The sequence below is a fragment of the Onthophagus taurus genome, chromosome 3 (assembly GCF_036711975.1).
Source record: "Onthophagus taurus isolate NC chromosome 3, IU_Otau_3.0, whole genome shotgun sequence".
Taxonomy (NCBI): domain Eukaryota; kingdom Metazoa; phylum Arthropoda; class Insecta; order Coleoptera; family Scarabaeidae; genus Onthophagus; species Onthophagus taurus.
In genome coordinates, this window is record NC_091968.1 from 3,813,766 (window position 1) to 3,834,958 (window position 21,193).

Below are 21,193 nucleotides of genomic sequence, written 5' to 3' on the forward strand. Positions count from 1 at the left end.
TGATGATGTATTTGCTTCTAGAGAGGCCGGGCAAGCCGCACTTTTGTTATCGTTGGACTTCACCAAAGCATTTGATACAATAAATCATAATATACTTGCATCTAAACTTAATTATTTTGGACTTGGAAATCAAGCTGCAATTTTGATAAAGTCATTTTTGTCGGACAGGTCTCAGGTTGTGAAGATTAATAGTCAAGTGTCGAGCGCTCTGTCTGTTACTCGTGGAGTCCCTCAGGGGTCCATTTTGGGGCCACTATTGTTCTCTATTTATACATCTGATTTTGACCAGGTTCTCGAACATTCGCAGATTCACTTGTATGCAGACGATACACAGCTTCTGCTGAATTTTAATCCAAATAATTGGGTTGATGCCTGCATAAAATTTAACTCAGATATAGCATTATTTTCTGATGTTGCGAAACGCCATGAACTTGTGCTAAATCCATTTAAGTTTTCTGTTCTTCTGTTTTGCGGTAGTGTCACAAGGAGAGCGATTAAGCCTTTGATATCCGGTCAATTGGTGGTGGATGGCGAACCTCTTACTGTTTCTGATGATATAAAAATTTTAGGAGTCACATTGGATCATCAGTTGAGGTTTGAGGAGCATGTGGCCAGGTGCTTGAGGGGTGGGTATGGCGCCCTGCGTCTCTTGTATGCCCATAGGGATGTCTTAAGTAAAAAATTAAAAATTATGCTGTGTGATAGCTTGGTTCTAAGCAAATTAAATCACTGCGACGTTGTTTATGGTCCAAATTTAGCGGAGGCGAGTGGGCGTCGTATCCAGAACCTTCAGAACGGTTGTCTGAGGTTTATTTACGGAATTCGTAAATATGACCATATTAGTCATAAGTTGGCAGAGACTGGGTGGTTGAACATGAAAAACAGACGTAAACTGCATGCAACTTGCGTTTATTATAAAATTATTAAAAGTCAGCGGCCTTCTTACTTGCTGCAACGCCTATCTTTCAGAAGCGATGTCCATAACATTAATATAAGGAGGAAAGATGTATTGACGGTACCACGCCGCGCCTCGCACCGATCCTTTTCTTACCAGATAGCTAAAACGTACAATGATCTACCTATGAACCTTATAGGATTGAACTGTATTTCGTTCAAGAGTAAATTAAAATCCTCCCTCCTGCTTGAGTCATCATGATTTTTTCTTTTTTTTATTATATTCTGAGTTACTAATGTATCGCTTTATACTGGCATGTCGTCGTATTTTGTTATTTTGTTTTTTTTTTATTTTGTTTATTAGTATTGTTAAAAACATTCTCATTTTTGCTTTATATATATATTTTCTATATATTCTGGATTAAGTGGAAGAGCAGTTGGTTAATAACCAAACTGAACTTCGTCCAGAAAATAAGTCTATTTTCTAAGAGTGTATTATTATTTTCTTTCCTTTTTTTTGCGACTTATTAATAAAGGCATTATTATTATTATTATTATTATTATTATTAAATATGTAATATGAATAAAAGAAAACAAAACTTTTTCATTTCAAAATTTTATTCCAAAAATAGGAAATAAATACATATTTACATTAAATCACACGACTCTTAATGATAATAAGTAACTGGAGCGGCTACTTTAGCAACAATTGGTGCGGCTACTTTAGCAACAACTGGGGCAGCAACTTTAGCAACGACAGCTAAAGGTTCTTTGCGTACAACAGCGTTGAATCCGTGGATGGGGTCAGCGGTGTAATCAACGGTTCTTCTGGTGCCATCTGGGTCGTTTAAGGAGTAAGATCCTTGGACGACATCTCCGTTACGAGTTTCAGTTTGGCTTTTGGAATCTCCGGTGAGACCATCTTGGACATCGTATCCAAAGGAGTATTGTGGGTTGGGGTCGTATTCTTCATTTACGATGGTTTTGGCAACAGCTACAGCTGGGGCTACGGCTTTAACAACTGGGGCGGAGTAAGCAACAGGAGCGATTGCTTTTGCAGCGTAGGTGATTGGAGCTGGAGCGGCATATGTAGCTACTTTTGCGATGGCTGGGGCGGCGTAGGTGTGTACAGCGGGGGCTGCGTAACTATGAACAGCTGGGGCGGCATAAGTATGTACAGCTGGGGCGGCATAAGTATGAACAGCTGGTGCAGCATAAGTATGAACAGCTGGTGCAGCATAAGAATGAACAGCAGGGGCGGCGTAAGTATGAACAGCTGGGGCTGAGTATGCTACGGGGGCTGTAGCATAAGAGCTGATAACTCCTGCTTTGGCGTAAGCCAAAAATGCGGCGAGAACTAAAAGCTGTTTAAAAGAAAATGTTTTGTGTTGGATAATAATTAGAATTTTAAATGAAGACTTACTTTCATTGTTATTCTTCTTGACGTTGTTGAATCGAAATACAAACGACTTCTGATTTTTATTCGGCGGTCGAGACTTTTTTATAGTTGCTAGATGTCGTAAGAAAGTTGTAAATCTGGACAGTGTTGACCCCGCCCGAAAGAGTGGGTACTCCGCGTAATGAGTTCAAATGACTGGTTTTGTTAGTTGATGACCGTGTCCTCAAAAATTGTATCACATTTCCTTGTAATCCCTTTTCATTAATCTTTTTTAATATTAAAAAAATTAAGTGGCAAGAATCTAGAACTTTATTGATCGATTATAAATAATATACAATTCTATGCAACCCTAAATAATTCAGTACAAAATCGATTAGTCTTATTATTAAAGTAGTATTACTGGTAATAAGGATTTGGGGAAGGTTTATTAGATTGAATAGGAGGATTATTATATGTGGGGTTGTTCACTTTGTGGGCATAAGCCGGAGCTGCTCCATGCTGTCTATTTACAATAGCCTGAAATCCATTCTTAGGATCAGCGGTATATTCGACAGTTCTTTTACTTCCATCCGGTTCAATAAGTGAGTAAGCACCCCTAACGACATCCCCATCGCGAGATTCTTGTTGGTTCTTAACGTCGCCCGTTTTATGATCTTGAACATCGTAGGCGAAGTTATATTTTGGATGTGGATCGAACGGTTCTTGTTCGTGATTATATTTGCCGGAAAATCCAGTGTTGTAAACAGAATTTTGTGCTTGATTATAACCTTGCTGGGTTGGAGCTTGAAGAATAGCTCCTTTAACGATTTCGTTAATCAAAATTATAAAAAATAATTGATACACCTAAATAGGGGATTAAAAATATGAGATTAATTTAATCTTAATGTAAATTAATTACCTTAATAGCCATTTTTATTTTTGGTAGAGTTGCAAGAATAGTTTGCTATTCGTCTTCTATTCACCGTATACCTCCAGGCTATGAAATAAACGACTTATATACGAAGTGCCCAACCCCCGCGGCTTTCATTTTGGGCACAATTACCTAATTTTCTTTATACATTCCACGAGATATGCGGCCCGTTCTTGAGATGCAATCTCGAAAGAGAACAATGGGCCCTCCTGTCGCATTTTTCTCGCATCCACTATTGCCTCATGGTAATTACGATTCGCGATTTCAGTTTAAAACAGACTCCGATTGTATTTCATGGTATGGTTAATAACTGGGTGGACAAATTCAATCGAACTCATGCATATGGATTCGTCGAATGTCACGTTATAATTAAAATGCAAACAAAAATGTTAAAACAATTTATTTTGTAAGAATTGAAAATTATTTTTTGACAACATTTTCCATAATAATCGTAACAATAACTGGCCGTTATTTGAAAAATTTTTAATTTATACTTTAAACTAAACGAATGAATAATTTTAACGCACACAAATTCGAATAGCTATCCACTCCATTGTGTTCTGTATTCGGGGTAATACTTGCATTAGAACTAACACTAGACCTACAACTAGATACATTCGGGTTTAGCCGTACGTCTCTTAAGACGGCTAAACCCGAATGTTTATAGTTCTAGGACTAGTGTTAGTTCTACTTTTAGTTCAATAAAAATATACGACAATCTAGCACTAAATAACAAGTAAAACTAGAACTAACACTAGAGCTAGAACTAGAATCATTCAGGTTTAACCGTCTTGAGAAACGTGCAGCTAAACCCAAATATTTCTACTTTTGGGTCTAGTGGTATATCATTAGAATCGTTGAAAAAAGGCCTTTTTTATAAAGTCATGGCCAACTATGGTCTCCATTAGAAAAATTACAAGTTTATGTCATAACTCAAAAATTATTGCTTAAATAAAAAAATCAGTTTGACTGCTTTATTAAACATGTAATACCCTACAAATTTTTCCTAAAATCAATAATAACGGAGCCATAGGTATCGAACGATATAACAAAAAAACAGGTTATTCGAGTTATCTAGTTAGCCATGCATTGTATCCAAAAAACAAAAAGCTCATTAAATTGAGTTCATGAAACTGCAATTTTTTCCATATTTAATCGTCTCTCTATCTCCGCTAGTTTTCAAGATCTCTATACTAAACATGGAAAAAAACGAAGTACCTAGTTTGCCTCTGGCTGGTGCGTCTTTATAAGTTCCAGCAGTTCTTCCTGTCGCACAATGGTCTCTTCATACATATTTATGATTTTAGTTGACTTGCTAAGGGTTTAGCCGAGTCCATACTTAGGTTCGGCCATGTTAATATAGAACCAGCTTCTTTTGAATCTAACAACTATGCCTCAAATTTCGATTACAATGCTGGGCTTGTTGTGAGTTTGTTTTGCTTTGGAATTGGATAGCTTTATGTTCTATCGAGCATTAAATCGAATAGATCAAGGGACTGAAGCCTCCCCATTTGTGAGAGTCGAAGGCAATACAAATTACATACTGACGTAAACAAAGAAGTATCTCATCTATACAAGTCCAAACCAATAACAAACAACATAAGTCTAAAATGATGAATCATGAAAGAGAGAAAGTTTTTTTGTCATTAAGCTGAATAATTGCTGAATAATTCCAAAGCAACACAAACTCACAACAAGTCCAGCATTGTAATCGAAATTTGAGGCATAGTTGTTAGATTCAAAAGAAGCTATATCAATCTGGCCGAACCTAAGTATGGACTCGGCTAAACCCTTAGCAAGTCAACTGAAATCATAAAGTTCTAGAAGGAGATCGAGGAGGTTAGGGAGTATACTTACTTGGGGTATGTGTTTAGGGAGGATAACAGGGAGGGGTCGCATGTGATAGCTATGGCAAAAAAGGCGAATAAGGTGATGGGACAAGTATGGGGTTGGGGGAAGAGAGTCTTTGGAAGGAATGTGGCAGCGAGGAAGATTATGTTTGAAGGTCTGGTTAGCAGTGTGATGATGTATGGGGCAGAGGTATGGGGATGGAGGGAGCAGGGACCGCTGGAGGACGTGCAGGCTAGATATTGGAGATGGGTGCTTGGGGTGGCGAGAGAAACACCGGGGTATATAGTGAGGGAAGAGGTAAAGGTGGATAAGGTCAGGGTGGAGGCGGGCAGGAGGGCAGTGAAATATGAAGAAAGAATAGAAGGGAGGCCAAGCTGCGGGATCCTGGGGGAGTGTTGGAGGGAAAGGTCAGATATGGGAAAGGACACAGAGACAACTATTATAAACGAGCGGGCTACTCGGTAACGGAGATAAATAGTAGACGAAGGGTGGGTAGGGAGATGTGGAGGGAGTTGAGAGACAGGGACCGAGATGTGCAGAGACAGGAAAGAAGGACACAAATAAAAGAGGGAAGGTATAACGAAAGATACAGGGACATAATTACGGAGGGGCTGCCTAGATACTTGTTATTGGAAAGAGATGAGGAAGGGAAAAAGTTGGTGGCTAGGTTCCGTTGTGGAAACGAGGAGAGAGCCAACAAATACTGGATGGCCGATGAGGAGAGGTGGTGTAGGCTGTGCAGGGAGGAATGGGAAACGTTAGAACACATGCTGAATGGGTGCAGTGATTTGAGGGAGGAGGAGATGGACCGAAGGCAGATCTTAGGAGAGGGGGGAGAGGGGAAACGATGGATGAGAATGGTGATGGGGGTGAGGAGACAAAGGGATGGGTGAGGGGATGATTGGGCCGAGGAGCCGAGGGCGTGGAAATGGAGGAAGAGGGTAGAGAGTGAAAGTAATATTTGAATAATGTATAGAATTGTAAACAATTACTGTATACAATAAACTCTTAATAATAGTAGTTCTTCCTGTAGCACAATGGTCTTTTTATGACAGCATGTAGCACAATATGTAGCACAATGGTCATAAAAAGACCATTGTGCTACAGGAAGAACTACTAGAACTTATGAAGACACACCAGCCAGAGACGAAGGAGGTACCTCGCAGTAAGAGACGAGTACGGCATATATAAGACCTGTCTGATGAACAAGGATGGAATGTCTCGGAGGGGAGATGATTTGCGGTATACATTTATTTTTGATTTGTTTTGATTTACATGAACTTTACATAGTTTCTGTAAGTGAATCAGATGTTTAGTTTTGGCCATCTAAATGGATCTTTGCTGGCATCTTTTGATGAATTTAAAACATTATTAAGTCATGGCAATTATTGTATATTTGCATTGAGCGAGACGTGGCTGTCTGGTGAGGTCAATAATAGCATTATAACTGTAGATGGGTACAACTTATTTCGAAAAGATAGAGAAACTAGAGCGGGTGGGGTTGCAGTGTACGTAAAAAAGGAGATGAGGGCTATTGTGTTTGATGTGGGCGATGAAGTGGAGCAGTTGTGGATTAAGATACGGCTGGACGGGCTATGGTTGGCCGTAGCGGTGCTATATAGGCCGCCTAGTTGCAATTATAACGTGTTTGTTCATGAATTAGAAAACTCCCTCTCCGTTATTGCCTGTGGTAGATAGGGTGATAATTCTTGGGGATTTGAATATTGCTATGATGCAATTAACTGATCGAAAGACTAAGGCATTGCAGGATCTTTGTGCTCTGTTGGATTGTGTCAAATAGTAGATAAATCGACACGTGTAACGCAGTCGTCTTCTACCTTGATTGATTTAATATTGGTGTCCGACGTCGACATGGTTGAGGAGGTTGGTGTTCTGGAGGAGGTTGGGATTTCTAATCACTTTTTAATCTGTGGTAAATTGAAGTTAAAGTCTCCACCAAGGGCGCCCATAGTCAGAACCATTCGCTGTTTCGGTGATTCTCAGTACGATAGATTCATTCATGTACAAGATTCCATTCTTCTGTATTTTTGACATGGCAGATGTCGACACTAAAGTAAATTTCTTAAGCAGCGCCATACTTAGCGTTCTGGAGGTGCATTGTCCACTAAGGACCTGTAAATTTGCAAAAAAAGGTTCATGCAAAAACTTAGAGATAAAGCATATCGTGATTTTAGAGCATCTAAATTACCACATAAATGGACTTTTTACAAAGCTATGAGAAAAACAGTCACGGAAGCTACTCGTACAGAACGTAGAATTTATCTTGAATTACAAATAGGAAGTGTTGACAATAAGTGGACAGCTCTAAGAAAGGCCGAACTTTTTAATAAAAAGCATATAGCAATACTTGTACACCTCAGAAACTTGAATGAATTAAATAAACATTTTGCAGGGAGAGGTACCTTGGAGTATGACGTAGACCTCTATAATCATTATTTAAATAAAGCTATACGTGGGGCTGTTTTTGAGTTTAATGAGAAGAAACTGTAAGACCGATAAAGAGTAATACCACAGGTCATGATAAATTAAACATGCAAACTATTAAACTATGTTGCCCACATATTACACCATATATTAGGCATATTATAAATTGCGCAATTGGGACTAGTCCTTTTCCAGCAGTATGGAAAATATCTTTAATAAATCCCCTTCCCAAAGTTAATAATCCACAGAAAATTACGGATCTAAGACCGATTATTATTCTTCCAGTTCTGCCCAAGGTGATTGTGGATATAGGTGATTATATTATGGATAATAACATTCTACCCGATTGACAATCTGTCTTTCGTGCTGGTTTCAGCGGCGCTACTGCATTGCTTGATATCGTGGATGATGTGGTGAGAGCGATGGACGATAGTAAAGCCACTGTCCTCTGCCTTCTTGACTACTCCAAGACCTTCAATACCTTAAGTCACAAAATTCTATTGACAAAGTTGCATTATATTGGTTTGAGGGATAAGGTGATTAACATGCTAAACAGCTTTCTAGGCGGTAGGATGCAGTGCGTTGGCTTGGACAGTCGGGAATCTGAGGCGTTACCTGTGGGGGTTGGTGTACTACAGGGGTACTATTATATTTTCGATCTATATATGCGCTTTCTATAAATCTGCCTCTTTCTGTAAAATTCACCAATATGCAGATGACACACAGCTATATGGGTCTTTTGCAGAGAACGAGGTGGAGGAGGCTTGCGTGCGTATCAGTGCCGATCTGGACACTCTTGTGGAAGTGTCTGGTCGTCATAATTTGTTACTTAACCAATCAAAAACAGACGTTATTGTTTTTGGTAAAGAAACGTAGAGAGATGATTAAAGATAGAATCGACATAAGAATAGGAAACAAACAATTGACATGTAAAAACTCAGTGAAGAGTCTTGGTATGATCATTGATGAGAACCTAACTTTCAATGAATACATCAATAAAAAGATCCGTTCTGCTTACAATCAATTAAGATTTATTTATAATGCTCGTCATTTTCTGTCTGGCACCAGCAGACGTTTGCTTTGTGAAAGCTTGGTGTTGTCAGTTTTCAAATATGGGGATATTTTATACTCCCCTTTTCTTTCTAAGCGAATAGTAAACAAAATACAAAAAATTCAAAATGCATGCCTTCGATTTATTTTCGGGATAAGACGGCGAGAACACATCAGTCACAAATTGCTTGAAGTGAGTTGGCTAAATATGATAACTCGAAGAAAATTGCATTGTGTGGCAACTTACTTCAACATTATAATGTCAGCACGACCTCCTTACTCTCGAAATCTTTAAGTTCATGAGACTGTGCACATCCGTTGGGGTTTTCAGACGTCGATATCGGACAGTCTTGTCTCAGCTCAATGCGTTTTGCAGAATGTCAGATATTAGTACTTAATACAGGAATTATTGTTATTGTTACTGTACTGCAAATGTTTTTTTTGTAATAATGGGTTACTTTCTTTCTTGAATTTTTTCTTGTTAATATTTTTGTTGTTGTTGGTGTTTGTGGAAGAGTGACAAGGAATGTCGAACATCACCGTTTCTTTATACATTACTTTAAAAAATGTAAAGAATGTTATACAAGTTTCGTTATTAAGTTGTGAACAATAAATGAATTATTATTATTAAATGAATCATAGCCAACCAAACCAAACCAAGTCAACCTGAATGCAATTCAAAGTAACTTAAATTAAAAGCGACCAAATCTAGTCTTAAAGCTAGATTTAGCTTAAACACAAAACAATATAATCGCAAAGCATATAACCTCAAAATAACCAAATAACTAGTGTTAGTTCTTGAGGTTTGACTAGAATTGTAATAAAAACGGCGAAAATTTTTATTAAATAATTTATTTACTCTCTTTAGCTCGCTCTTTTAAAACTATTGCGTTAAATCCTAATTTAGGGTGAACGATGTATCTTACGATTCTTTTACTTCCATCGGCTTCGATGAACGAATAGAATCCTCGGAGGATGTCACCTTCTTTTCTCTCCTCTTGGGATTTGAAATCCCCGGTAATTTCGTCTTGAATGTCATATCCCCATTGGTAATTTTGATGCGATGTATCATACTCTAACAATTTTGATTCAATCCCAGATACGGCAATGAAAATTAAAAAAAACTAAAAACAATGATAAATATTAAATTTATTATTTTTGTCGCAGCACTTACTTTAATCAAGCTCATTTTCAATGAAGCTATTCTCGATGCTTTATCCCGACTATCTCGTCAGTTTCAAAATGATAACCTTTTATACAAGTTTTTAATGTATCGATAAACCGGTTGAATCGTTTTCAAAACAAACTGGATTGCATTTCCAACGACATTTAACGTCTTAATTGGACGAGTTTCTTTTCTAATCACAACTTTCGTCGTGATTTCTTATACTTGACATAATTCAATTTGCTTTGACCTATTTATGTCAATCAGCGTTACAATAATATAGCGGATTATTTCAATTGTTAATTAAACAATAGGATTCATTATCTAATTAAATATGATAATGGAAATATTCATTAGTTGAGCTTCTATTCATGACTCAAATTAATATTATCGAAATATATATTGTTCTGAACCACAAATTAGCTTTGGCATTTCTATTATTTGGAAAATAAAACCAAAATATGAGTTAATTTCATTTTATTGAAATTTCCAAAACATTATTCACAAACATTAAATAAATACAAATATACAAATCATTCATCTCAATATCATTCTTAATGAATAGTGCTATAAGCATGTACAGCTGGTGCTGCATAAGATACTTTAGCTACAGGAGCTGCATATGCAAGTGGAGCAGCGTAAGTTTTAGCCACAATTGGAGCTGCGTATGTCTTAGCGATAATTGGGGAGGAATAAGTTTTCGCAATAACTGGAGCAACTGGAACTGCTGCTTTAGCAACAACTGGAACTGCAGCTGGTTCTTTATGAACGACAGCGTTAAAACCATGTACGGGATCGGCTGTGTACTCAACAATACGTTTGCTTCCGTCAGCTTCGATTAAAGAATAAGATCCTTGGACGACGTCTCCATCACGAGATTCTTGTTGGTTCTTAATATCTCCGGTGATTCCATCATGGATATCATAGCCGTATGAGTATTGAGGATGGGGGTCGTATTCTTCTTGAACGACGGTTTTAGCAACAACTGGGGCAACAGTTTTAACAATAGGTGCTGAATAAGCTACTGGTGCTGCAATTTTTGTGATTGGTGCTGAGTATGTTGAATAAGTCACAGCTGGGGTTCCTAAAATTCCAGCTTGAGATACAGCTACGAAAGCAGCCAAAAGAACGATCTAAAAAAATTGTAATAATTAATACATTAATTAATTAAAATAAAAACTTACTTTGAAAGCCATTTTTGTTGTTTTTTAAGATGTAATTCTTAAAACGTTTAAGTTGGTTGTGATATCTCAACCGAAACAGTTCAGATTTTTATACCCACCCTCCTGGTATTCACTCTTCAATCTTCGATTTCATTTTTTTCTTCTTCACCCCGAAGACCTTGACTCGATTTTTTGGGCAAGCAGCTGTTCCTTTTTTGTGAGACGAACAAGTCGTCCGGAAAGGTCACCAAAAGTATCCAGTAACCAGATTTCGCGTAGCATTTCACCTGTTCGCTTTTAACGCTCACCTCAACTTGGTCTTCGCTCGTTTCACTCTTTTTTTTTATCAATCTTTTTTTAGACACGCAATGAAATCAAGAGTGGCTATTGAGAGGTGATTTATTTTCTCGTTTTCGGCCGTTGATATTGACCTGGTTTTTCTCGGTCTCGTAAATTGATCCATTGAGAAACGTTAATTGAAGATTATTATTTTTCTCGATTTAAATTGGAACAAGTTAAAAATAAGTTTTTGTGCTATTTTAAAATATTTATTGCCATGTTTTTTGTGTATTTATAATTTTTTTTATGATATTTCGATTTATGTTTTGGAATTTTATATAAATAAAGAGGAGACGTTGACCTTTGTTATTACACAAGGAGGAACATCCTTTTGAATCTCGACTTAGCTCGAGGCCATCTTTACTACTACTACTATACCAACAACTTCACTACATGACTCATCTTCATTCATTAAATTCCTCGTATACATCCTCATTTTAAAGTTATGACTCAAAAATCTTTACCCTCTCAATTTAAAATTTTTAGTAATATCTTAATATCGTTTTCCAACACATTGCTTTTTACCTTTTATAACATCGAATAACATGGAAAGATTAGATTCCCAGGAAAGTTTAGATGAGTTGGATATACTAAAAATACTGTTTTGCTATCAATTATCATTTGCGTCAATTCTGTCAGTAATGGTGAGGCAGTGAGTGGTCTAGTATTAGTTCTAGTTTTAGTTCAATGAAAAATATACAACAATCTAACACCACTAGAACTAGTGATAGTTCTAGGTGTACTGTTAGTTCTAGTATTGCATTAGTACTGTCTCTACAAATAACACTAGATCGAGAACTAGAAACATTCGGGTTTAGCCTCACGTCTCTCAAGATATTAGAGATACTTTCTATTCGAGGATGACACATGTTTATGTATTATTAAATTTAATACTTTCGTTAAAGATAAACGCGGATCGATATTAACAATAATTTTATCATCGCCTTTCTGAATTACGAAACATTTGGTTGATTTTGTCAAAACTTTGAAAGGTCCTTCGTATCACAGAGATAACGATGGTTTCAAACCTTAAATTTTAATGAAAACGAAATTTGATTTGTGCAAGTCTTTATGAATAAAATGTTTTTGAATAGAGTGAAAAGACGTATTCACAGGCTTTAATTTGGAAAAAGTACCTCCTAAACTGGAGAGGAAAGGCTCATAGTCAATAGATGAATTAGTAGGTATGAAGAACTCTCCAGGAAGTCTTAGTGGTTGCCCGTAAAGCAGTTCTGCTAAGGAGCAACCTAGATCTTCCTTAAGTGATGTTGTTAATCCTAGTAGGATGAGGGGTAGATTGATGCCGTCTTCAATGATCGATGAAATCGTTCTACCATTCCATTTGCTTGAAGATGGAAAGATGATGTGTGTATTTGTCGTGTGCCAAGTAATGTGTTAAATTTTGAAAAGAGGTTTGATTCGAATTGCCGTCCCTGATCATGTGTTATTGTGGTAAGTATACCAAATCGGCTAAAATAGTACCGGAAGAGTGTGTTCGCTATAATTGGCTATAGTAGAAGATGTGATATCTTTCAGCGGAAAAGCTTCTGGCCATTGAGTGAAGCGTTCGATTACTGTAAGTATATAAGTAGGTACAACCTAGGGATGGAGTGAGTGGTCCAATCAAGTCGATATGTATATGATCAAATCTAATTTTATGAATTTTGATATTGGCGATTTTGTATGTTTTTGGATTTTTGCTTGTTGACATTTTAAGCAGGTTTTGGTCCAAACATGAATTTGCTTTGACATGTGTGGCCAAAAGAATCTTGTTTTGTTTGCATGAATACGTGGAACGTATTCCGGGATGAGATACGCTATGAATTTTGTCAAAAATTGCTTGTCTGAAATGTTACGGAATATAAATTCTTGGAGATGATGAAGAGGTTTCACACCACAGTTTGATATCAGATTGTGATGTTGTTTGATGTGCCAAACGATAAGATTTTGAAGAATTGTTGGAAAATTGCGTATTCAGTTAGTTTGACAATTCTGTGTCAGCAACTTGAGCGTTGCTAAAGGTTAGAAAATCTGGATAAGATGAATTTAGAGATTCGATGTTTGTATTTGATATTTGAAGTAAATTGTGCAACATAACTTATATATCGGGTTTGACGAGGAGTTTTGTCTGTGAACGAAAAAATTGATGTGACAATGGGTTTGTGATCTGTATATACCATAAATTGATTTCCATGTAATTAATGTTTGAAAAATTTGATAGCAGAGTAGATCGCTAATAGTTCTTTATCGAAAGTTGAATATGTGGTTTGGCATGAAGTAAATTTTTTGGAAAAGAATGCTAATGGTTGAGATTTCCCATTGATGGTTTCTGTTAAAACAGCTCCCATACTTGTGTTAGATGCATCAGTTGACAATGATAGGGTAGCATGTGAAGAGGGATGTCCTAGAAAGATAGATTTTGAAAGAAGATCTTTGACTGAAAAAAAGCGTTGTCGTGTTGCAGTGTCCAAGATGTTGCTGAAATTGTTTTTTGTATTTGATAGTGAAGTGATTTTAAAAGTGTGTATAAGGAATCAAGAATATTTGAAATGTTAGGTAAGAATCTATGGTAGAAGTTTAACATTCCCAAAAATCTTTGTAACTCTTTTAGAGTCGTTGGCTTTGGAAAATGTGTTATGGCTTTGATTCTTGATTGGGGTGGTCGAATGCCATCTGCTGAAACATGATGACTAAGAAAATTCAATGATTTAACACCGAAAATGCATTTTTTGGGTTGTATGTTGATATTGTAGGAAGTTAATCTGTGAAATAATTGTTTTAAATGAAGTATGTGTTGTTCTTCATTTCGACTTTCCACAAGAATATTGTCTAAATATACAAAAATGAAGGTTAGTCCTGAAAGTACTTCATTGATGAACCTTTGGAATGTTTGCGCTGCATTTCGAAGGCCAAAAATCATTGTTAGCTCTGACCAAGTCGATTTTAGAAAAGATTTTGCATTCGTGCAAATGAATATTGAAATCATGTATATGAGGTAGCGGATAGCCATCTGGCACAATAACGTTGTTCAATTAGCGGTAATCCCCACATGGTCTCCAGTCATCAGAATCTTTTTTTGGTACCATGTGAAGAGGCGATGCCGTAGATGAAGAGGATGGTGGACGATGATGTACGATACAATATTTATTGAATTCTAAAAATTAATTTGATTCTACCACATTTTATATGTTGTTCTTGGATTATTTATTTATCAATCAGTTTTTTGTTTTTTTTTGTAAATTATATAACAAATCAGAGAATAACACTAGAAATAACACTAGACCTAGAACTAGAAACATTCGGGTTTAGTCGCACGTCTCTCAAGACGGCTAAACCCGTATGATTCTAATTCCAGGTCTTGTGTTAGTTCTAGTGACAGTACTAGTGCAAAACTAGAACTACACTAGACCTAGAACTAGAAACATTCGGGTTTAGCCGCACGTCTCTTAAGACAGCTAAACCAGCTATGATTCTAGTTCTAGGTCTTGTGTTAGTGCTAGTGACAGTACTACTACAAAACTGCAACTAACAGTAGACCTAGTACTAAAACCATTCGGATTGGCCGTGCGTCTTCAGACGCACTGCTAAACCCGAAACTTTCTAGTTCTAGGTCTAGTGTTATTTTAATGAAATATATACAACAATCTAACGCCACTAGAACTAGTGATAGTTTTAGGTGTACTGTTAGTTCTAGTATTGCATAAGTACTGTCTCTAGAAATAACACTAGATCTAGAACTAGAAACATTCGGGTTTAGCCGCACGTCTCTCAAGACGGCTAAATCCGTATGATTCTAGTTCTAGGTCTTGTGTTAGTTCTAGTGACAGTACTAGTGCAAAACTAAAACTAACACTAGACCTAGAACTAGAAACATTTACTTAATTTTATTATTTTGTCCAAATGTACCTTTTTAGACCAATTGAATGAATTAGTGGCGCCATCTATTAATAAATTCATCATTACAAACTTCACTCGTGTTAAATCATAATGTCAAATATCCCTACTTTGTTGTCAACCTAAAAACGTTTCATAAACGTTTTTTCAAAAAGTTTAATAATGTCTCATTTATCTCGAAAAGATTTGGATGAGTTAAAACCGTCAGTGGATAAAGTGGTTTATAAAGTTTTAGTTGAAAGCGATTCTCACTTGGTTAGTAAAGCTTTGCATTGTTTAGCATCGCGTTATGATCACAGAAAAACCACCGATAAATTGTGTTCTTTCATTGATAGCAAGAAAGCGGGTTTATTCGATTTACTCGATGATTTGAGGTATAATTCCAAGAAAAGGGGCGCGATTATGACAGGAATAACGAAAGACCCGAACAGAGGTGGATAGGAAGGTTAAAGACATGCGCAAAGATAAACTGAGCAAAGAAAAAGAACTTTACTTTGATGGTAAGACAACCTGTACACATTACTTAACGTAAACATTACTTAGCTTAGTTTCCATACTTTAATCCTCTTTAGAAGTAACTCTATAGTGCTTAGATAAGGTGAGGAAAAAGGCCATCATGGCAAACCAGATCTGCCGCAGGCTCCTAGGAAGGAACTGGGGCCTCAAACCACGAATGGCTCATTAGGCCTACGTAGCAATAATCAGACCCATGGTCGCCTACGCCTCATTGGTTTGGTGGCCAAAAACAAAACATAAGACAGCTCAACAACAGCTGGCACAAATCCAGCGGTTAGCATGTCTTAACATAACGGGTGCAATGAGATCCTGTCCGACGGCTGCTTTGGAAGCCCTACTTGGTCTCACACCGCTCCACATATATATACAAAAGGAGGCAGCCTTAAGTGCCTTATCACTGAAAACAGTTTCTTCAGTCAAGTTGATGCAGGGTAATCTCAGAGGACACCTCGAGATCCTCAAAGACCCATGTCTAAATCACCTGATTGAAATTAAAACGGACCTTATACCGACGGAATACAATTTCAACCAACCGTATAAGGTCATATTTAGTAGCAGGGATGATTGGGCGAAAGGAGGGCCTCAACTAAAAAGAGGAGCCCTAGCCTGGTACACCGATGCTTCAAAGACAGTAAGATCTGGAGTAGGCATGGGCATCAGTGGACCAAATAGCCACATCAAATTGCCCCTCAGCTCGGACTTAACAATTTTCCAAGCAGAAGTTCTTGCTATAAACTTCTGCACCGCTTTGAACCTACAGAAGGTTCAAAAGGGACAAAAACGTGCATCCATAAACATTTTCACAGACAGTCGGGCCGCCTTAAAGGCAATTCAGGCCTACACGTGTGGCTCCGCACTGATCAGAGAGTGCACCAACAACCTGAGAGAACTCGCTAGGGGCAATGATGTTACCCTATGATGGGTTCCAGGTCACAGCAACATTGAGGGCAATGAGAAGGCCGACAAGCTGGCCAAAGAGGCAGCAAACACGCCCTTCATTGGACCCCAACCTGGATGTGGACTACAAAAAAGCCACCTAAAACAAATAATCAACAACTGGGAGGTTTCAAAGATAGCCTTACGCTGGAAAGAACTTCCAGGTCACAGACAAGCGAAGAGTATGATAACTCCGTCGCAAAACAAAACCAAAGAGGTTTTATGCCTCAGCAAAGGGGATCTAAGAACGCTCTCAGGCTACCTAACCGGCCATGAGCCCCTAAAATACCACCTCTTCCACATTGGACAAGCTGAGGATCAAACTTGTCGACTATGCAACGACGAGTCAGAAACTGCTGAACATATACTGTGCAATTGCGTCGCCAGAGGACGTCTAAGGCACAACGTCTTCGGTAAAACTCCCCTGTTACCTACCGACATAAAGGTTCAAGACCTCAGGACAATACTAAGGTTCATTAAGGACCTACATTTACCCTAAACCTTTGGAGGGCTAAAGTTACAATAGATCTTATAGGTCGCGGTAACGAGAGGGGCCGCCCTCCTCAGCCCGGCAGCAATAATAATAATAAAATAAATAATAACTCTATAGTGATTCTGCCATGTTTTGCCTAATTCAGAAATAAGTTTGCAGTACTTCTGTCATGTTACAAAGTTTTTGCAAAAACATAGTTTCCATATCCTACTTTGGAAATAACTTTAAAGTGTTTTTGTTGTGTTACAAGTGTTTCAGCGACATTTTTGAGGTATTTCCACAAAAAATTGAGTATAGTAAACGTAATATTAATTAGTTTAGCTTCCAAGCTTGTTGTAAAAAAATATTGTGACATGGCAGAATTAATACAATATTGTTTTTGAAGAAGGATCTGTTCGTCTTTGCTAAATTTAGCACAAAAAAATCAGTTTCTCCCATTTGTGATTCTATCAGTTTTACAATCATTTGCAGAAAAAGATATTTCATACTACAATTCGGTCGTAATTTCTCGTTGATAGTCTTTATGATGCACCTAGTCATCGGTACACGTTCGGTACCGTGATATCCAAATAACCGTTTTAGGCACGCGCCGATGAAGCCAATTAAATTTTCAGTTACAAGCGAGAGCATACTGCAGGTCCTATATAAATTGAAAATCACCAAAAGTTTTGAAAAACCAAAAGTTCGTTCGGTTGACGGCGTTGAAAATACGATTTCCATCGAACTTTTATCGTTGTCTCTCGAATCGAGAAAGTTGTGTGTTCACGGGGCTAGTAGCCGCGTTATCTTAGTCTCGTATAAAGAAACTGAAACGTTCGAAGATGTTCCGAGAAGTTTCCCAATTTAATATTTTGGGATTCGGTTTTATTAGATTATTTATTATAGGCGTTAAGAATTGTTTATGAAATTCCGGATGGTTTAGGTTAGTCATCAAGACACAAGAAATATGGTCGAAAAATAAAAATCTTTATTGATTTGTCACATGATTATTTACAAAATGTTTTTTATTTTTAATTTTCCAAAAAGAATTTACCAAGCGTGAGCAACAGGTCCGGAATAAGCGGTATACGTCGATGGGCCTTGCACTATGGTCTTTGTGACTGGAGCGGTGTAAGCTGAATAGACAGATGGGGCTGGGTATACAGCTGGGGATGAGTATACAGCCGGGGCTGAGTATACAGTAGGTGCAGCATAAGCAGCAACAGCTGGGGCAGCATAAGTTTTAGCTACAACTGGGGCGTTGTAGGCTGCATAAACAGTTGGGGTGATGGTTTTAGCAACAACTGGAGCGGCAATGGTTTTGGCAACAACTGGAGCTGGGGCAACAACGGTTGGTACAGATTTGCTGACGACGGCGTTGAATCCATTAACAGCATCGGCGGTGTAATCAACAGTACGTTTGCTTCCGTCAGCTTCGATCAAGGAATATTGTCCGGAAACAACATCTCCAGATCTGGTTTCAACTTGGCTTTTAGAATCTCCAGTGATAGAGTCATGAACGCCGTAAGAGTAAGAGTATTCAGGTTGATGATCCAATTCTTGTACAACAGTTTTTGCAACAACTGGAGCTGCGTAATGAAGAGGAGCTACACTTGCAGAGGCAACAGCCACGCATGCTACAAAGACTACAAACTGAAAAAGAAAAATATTTAATTATGAAGAATTGAATGATGGATTATTATTTACCTTGCAGGCCATTTTAGCAAAAGACTTCTTCAGATGTCGGATTCTGAACAAACTATGCTTCCGAAATGATCACGGGAGGTTTATATAGTGAGTTTTAGCGTATCACAGAGACCACTCCCATTTTAAGGTCACCAGATACACACAAAAAAACCGCCTAAAACACCTAAATGTCAACGTACAAGCGTCCGGCGGGTTTTAACCACACAAGAAGTTCTTCGGCGACCTTCATGGGAACCTTGTTTCCTGAATCGGTACATAACGAGTAGGTGATTAATGTGTGCGTGTCGTATTTATTTCTTATTGTTTTGATCTTTTTCTAAACTAATTTTATAACGCATTAATTTCTTTATTAAAATAATATTTTTACAAGGTTTTAAACGTGTTCGAAAAGTTGTTACAATTATCTTTGTTCAAGTCGAGACGAAATACATTGAGAAAGAAATATGTGGAGGCCACATTAATTGACTACTTTCAGGTCCGTGTAACATTTAAAATTACGACCCATAATTATCGAATCAGATTTATTTTTTATTAATATTTAGTGTTAAGTAAACCTTTGCGTTTTAATTGTTTGCGTATATCTGACGGATTGAGACCGTCTACAATAGCATGCTGTTTATGTGGGACCCAAAATTTCTTCTTTTTTCCTTGAATCCCTACCAATTCCATGTCATTAGTATTTATTACCGGAACTTGGTAATTAGGAAGTGTGATGTTTTGTTCATTAGTATTAGCATCCGCTCCGCCGAATTTTAACGTTTTTGCTAAAACCGCAGCCAAAGCTGCATGAACTTCTGAACCACTAACCACAGCATGAAATCCATGAACTGGTTCTCCAGCGTAATCGATTACAGTTTCTTTCCCATCACCGCTTTTTAAATTATAATGTCCAATAAGATAATCTTGTTCTTGAATGTACAATTGTTGTTCGATATAAGGAGGTAGAGGTAAAATTTCGTAAGAATAATAATATTGGGGATGATAAATATATCCCTCGACTTTAATTCTTTCATTGGATGTTATTACCTCGGTAGATACAAGATTCACTTGGATCCCATAAAGCGTAGATAAAATGATCTAGATTTGTATTAGAAAAGATTTTTTTTAAGAACGTAATAAAAGCACCTTTTAAACTTACAATGGCTAGGTCCATTTTGATGTGATCGTTCCAAAGTTTTCGACCGAGACTGGTCGACATAAAAGACCGTTATCAGCAAGGACCGTTAAAAACCCCTTTTAATATTTCTGGCCGTTTAATTTTTTAATTAAAACCGGGAAATTGCGTCGTTAAGATGCTGTACAAGTACCTTTTTATCGGCATCATAACAACGGATATTGCTGCAAATCTCTCGTTAACGCAACTTTTTAAAGCGGAAATTTTAAGGACTATCTCTGTTTCATTTTCGTTCATAACACAATTTGTCGTCTCCAAAGCTCGATATCGAACTTGACCGATTACGCCACAAACTTGTAATGGACCTTCGTCTTTTTCTTATTCTTCCCATCGCCATATTGACCGAAGTGTTTGGTCTTATTGGTCTGAGAAGGCGTTATCTCGTAGATTCACCAGGCGATATATCAACGGAACTTTACGACCGAATGTGTGTATCTGATCTTGTGGCTTGTGCCGTAGGTGATTTATAGTTTTTGCACGTGAGAGATACCCCCTGTTTCTTAAACTAAACAGATACGCCTTCGGGTGTGGCAAACATTTCAATTCTCTTTGGATGTTTTATGGAAACTAAGTGTATGTAATTGATTGATTTAAAACGAAAAAAAATACAGGGTGTATCAGGTATGAGTAGAAAAAATTTGAGGGGTTATAGGTCTCCTCTTTCTGAATAAAAAATTCTTATAACACAATGTCTCATTTTTTGTCCTTCTTAAGATATGATACGATAAAGTTAAGGGTTCACAAGTTTGAGTACTACTGGATAATGAATTATAGGAAGCAGGCGTTGCTTAGCAATTTGTAATTTGTTTCTAGTTTTGTAATTTTGTTGTTTTTAATACAATAAGCAAATTTATTTATTAAAACCTAAATTTTTGTAAATTTTCACATTAAAGAGTGATAAAACAGAAGTGATAAATTTATTCGTATAAACAACCTCAAAAAAATATCTCAAAATGACTTTTATGTGTCAAATTAAAGCTATATACACAAGCAAAGCCTGCTTAGTATAATTTTTTATACAGCAGTACTTAAACTTTCAAACACTTAACTTTATCGTATCATATCTTAAGAATGGCAAAGAATAGGACATTGTGTTATAAGAATATTTTATTCACAAAAAAGGGGCTTATAACCCCTCAAATTTTTTTCTACTCATACGTGATACACCCTGTATAAATGTATTACACAATTCATGGGAACGTAAAAAAAATTTCATATAACTTGCAATATATATAAATGCAGCAACCATATTTACGAAACTACTATGCACTTGAACTA

At 37.2% G+C, this 21,193-nt stretch overlaps 5 protein-coding genes across 11 annotated transcripts in view; 1 reads left to right on the forward strand and 4 right to left on the reverse strand.

Annotated features, from left to right (window-relative positions):
• LOC111418340 (discs large 1) overlaps positions 1-21,193 on the forward strand; it is a 439,942-nt gene that overhangs the window by 246,248 nt on the left and 172,501 nt on the right. The gene's annotated exons all lie outside the window — the stretch shown is intronic.
• LOC111418336 (larval cuticle protein A2B-like) overlaps positions 1-21,193 on the reverse strand; it is a 101,966-nt gene that overhangs the window by 15,639 nt on the left and 65,134 nt on the right. The gene's annotated exons all lie outside the window — the stretch shown is intronic.
• LOC111418339 (uncharacterized) lies at positions 1,495-18,902 on the reverse strand. Its single transcript, XM_071194953.1, has 9 exons — positions 18,742-18,902; positions 18,089-18,687; positions 13,799-13,906; positions 10,899-10,920; positions 10,272-10,847; positions 9,409-9,673; positions 9,328-9,358; positions 2,318-2,390; positions 1,495-2,258 (listed from the first exon to the last, which is right to left on the reverse strand). Exons 1-9 carry the CDS (start codon positions 18,751-18,753, stop codon positions 1,563-1,565), a joined length of 2,382 nt encoding a protein of 793 aa, XP_071051054.1. The 5' UTR covers positions 18,754-18,902; the 3' UTR covers positions 1,495-1,562.
• On the reverse strand, positions 2,585-3,342 carry LOC111418347 (larval cuticle protein A3A-like). Its single transcript, XM_023050866.2, has 2 exons — positions 3,192-3,342; positions 2,585-3,136 (listed from the first exon to the last, which is right to left on the reverse strand). The coding sequence occupies exons 1-2, from the start codon at positions 3,201-3,203 to the stop codon at positions 2,690-2,692; spliced, it is 459 nt and encodes a 152-aa protein (XP_022906634.1). The 5' UTR covers positions 3,204-3,342; the 3' UTR covers positions 2,585-2,689.
• Positions 19,078-20,344, reverse strand: LOC111418343 (pupal cuticle protein Edg-84A-like). The gene is made up of 2 exons (XM_023050863.2): positions 19,880-20,344; positions 19,078-19,818 (listed from the first exon to the last, which is right to left on the reverse strand). The coding sequence occupies exons 1-2, from the start codon at positions 19,937-19,939 to the stop codon at positions 19,273-19,275; spliced, it is 606 nt and encodes a 201-aa protein (XP_022906631.1). The 5' UTR covers positions 19,940-20,344; the 3' UTR covers positions 19,078-19,272.

Excerpts from the sequence above, each read along its gene's own strand:
- LOC111418343 (XM_023050863.2), bottom strand. The coding sequence starts at position 19,939 with ATGTCGACCAGTCTCGGTCGAAAACTTTGGAACGATCACATCAAAATG. Across the intron at positions 19,819-19,879 it reads TCAAAATGGACCTAGCCATT|ATCATTTTATCTACGCTTTA; the intron begins GTAAGTTTAAAA and ends ATACAAATCTAG.
- LOC111418339 (XM_071194953.1), bottom strand. Across the intron at positions 9,674-10,271 it reads ATGCTTATAGCACTATTCAT|TTTTTTTTAATTTTCATTGC; the intron begins TAAGAATGATAT and ends CATTGTTTTTAG. Across the intron at positions 2,259-2,317 it reads CAAGAAGAATAACAATGAAA|CTTTTAGTTCTCGCCGCATT; the intron begins GTAAGTCTTCAT and ends TCTTTTAAACAG.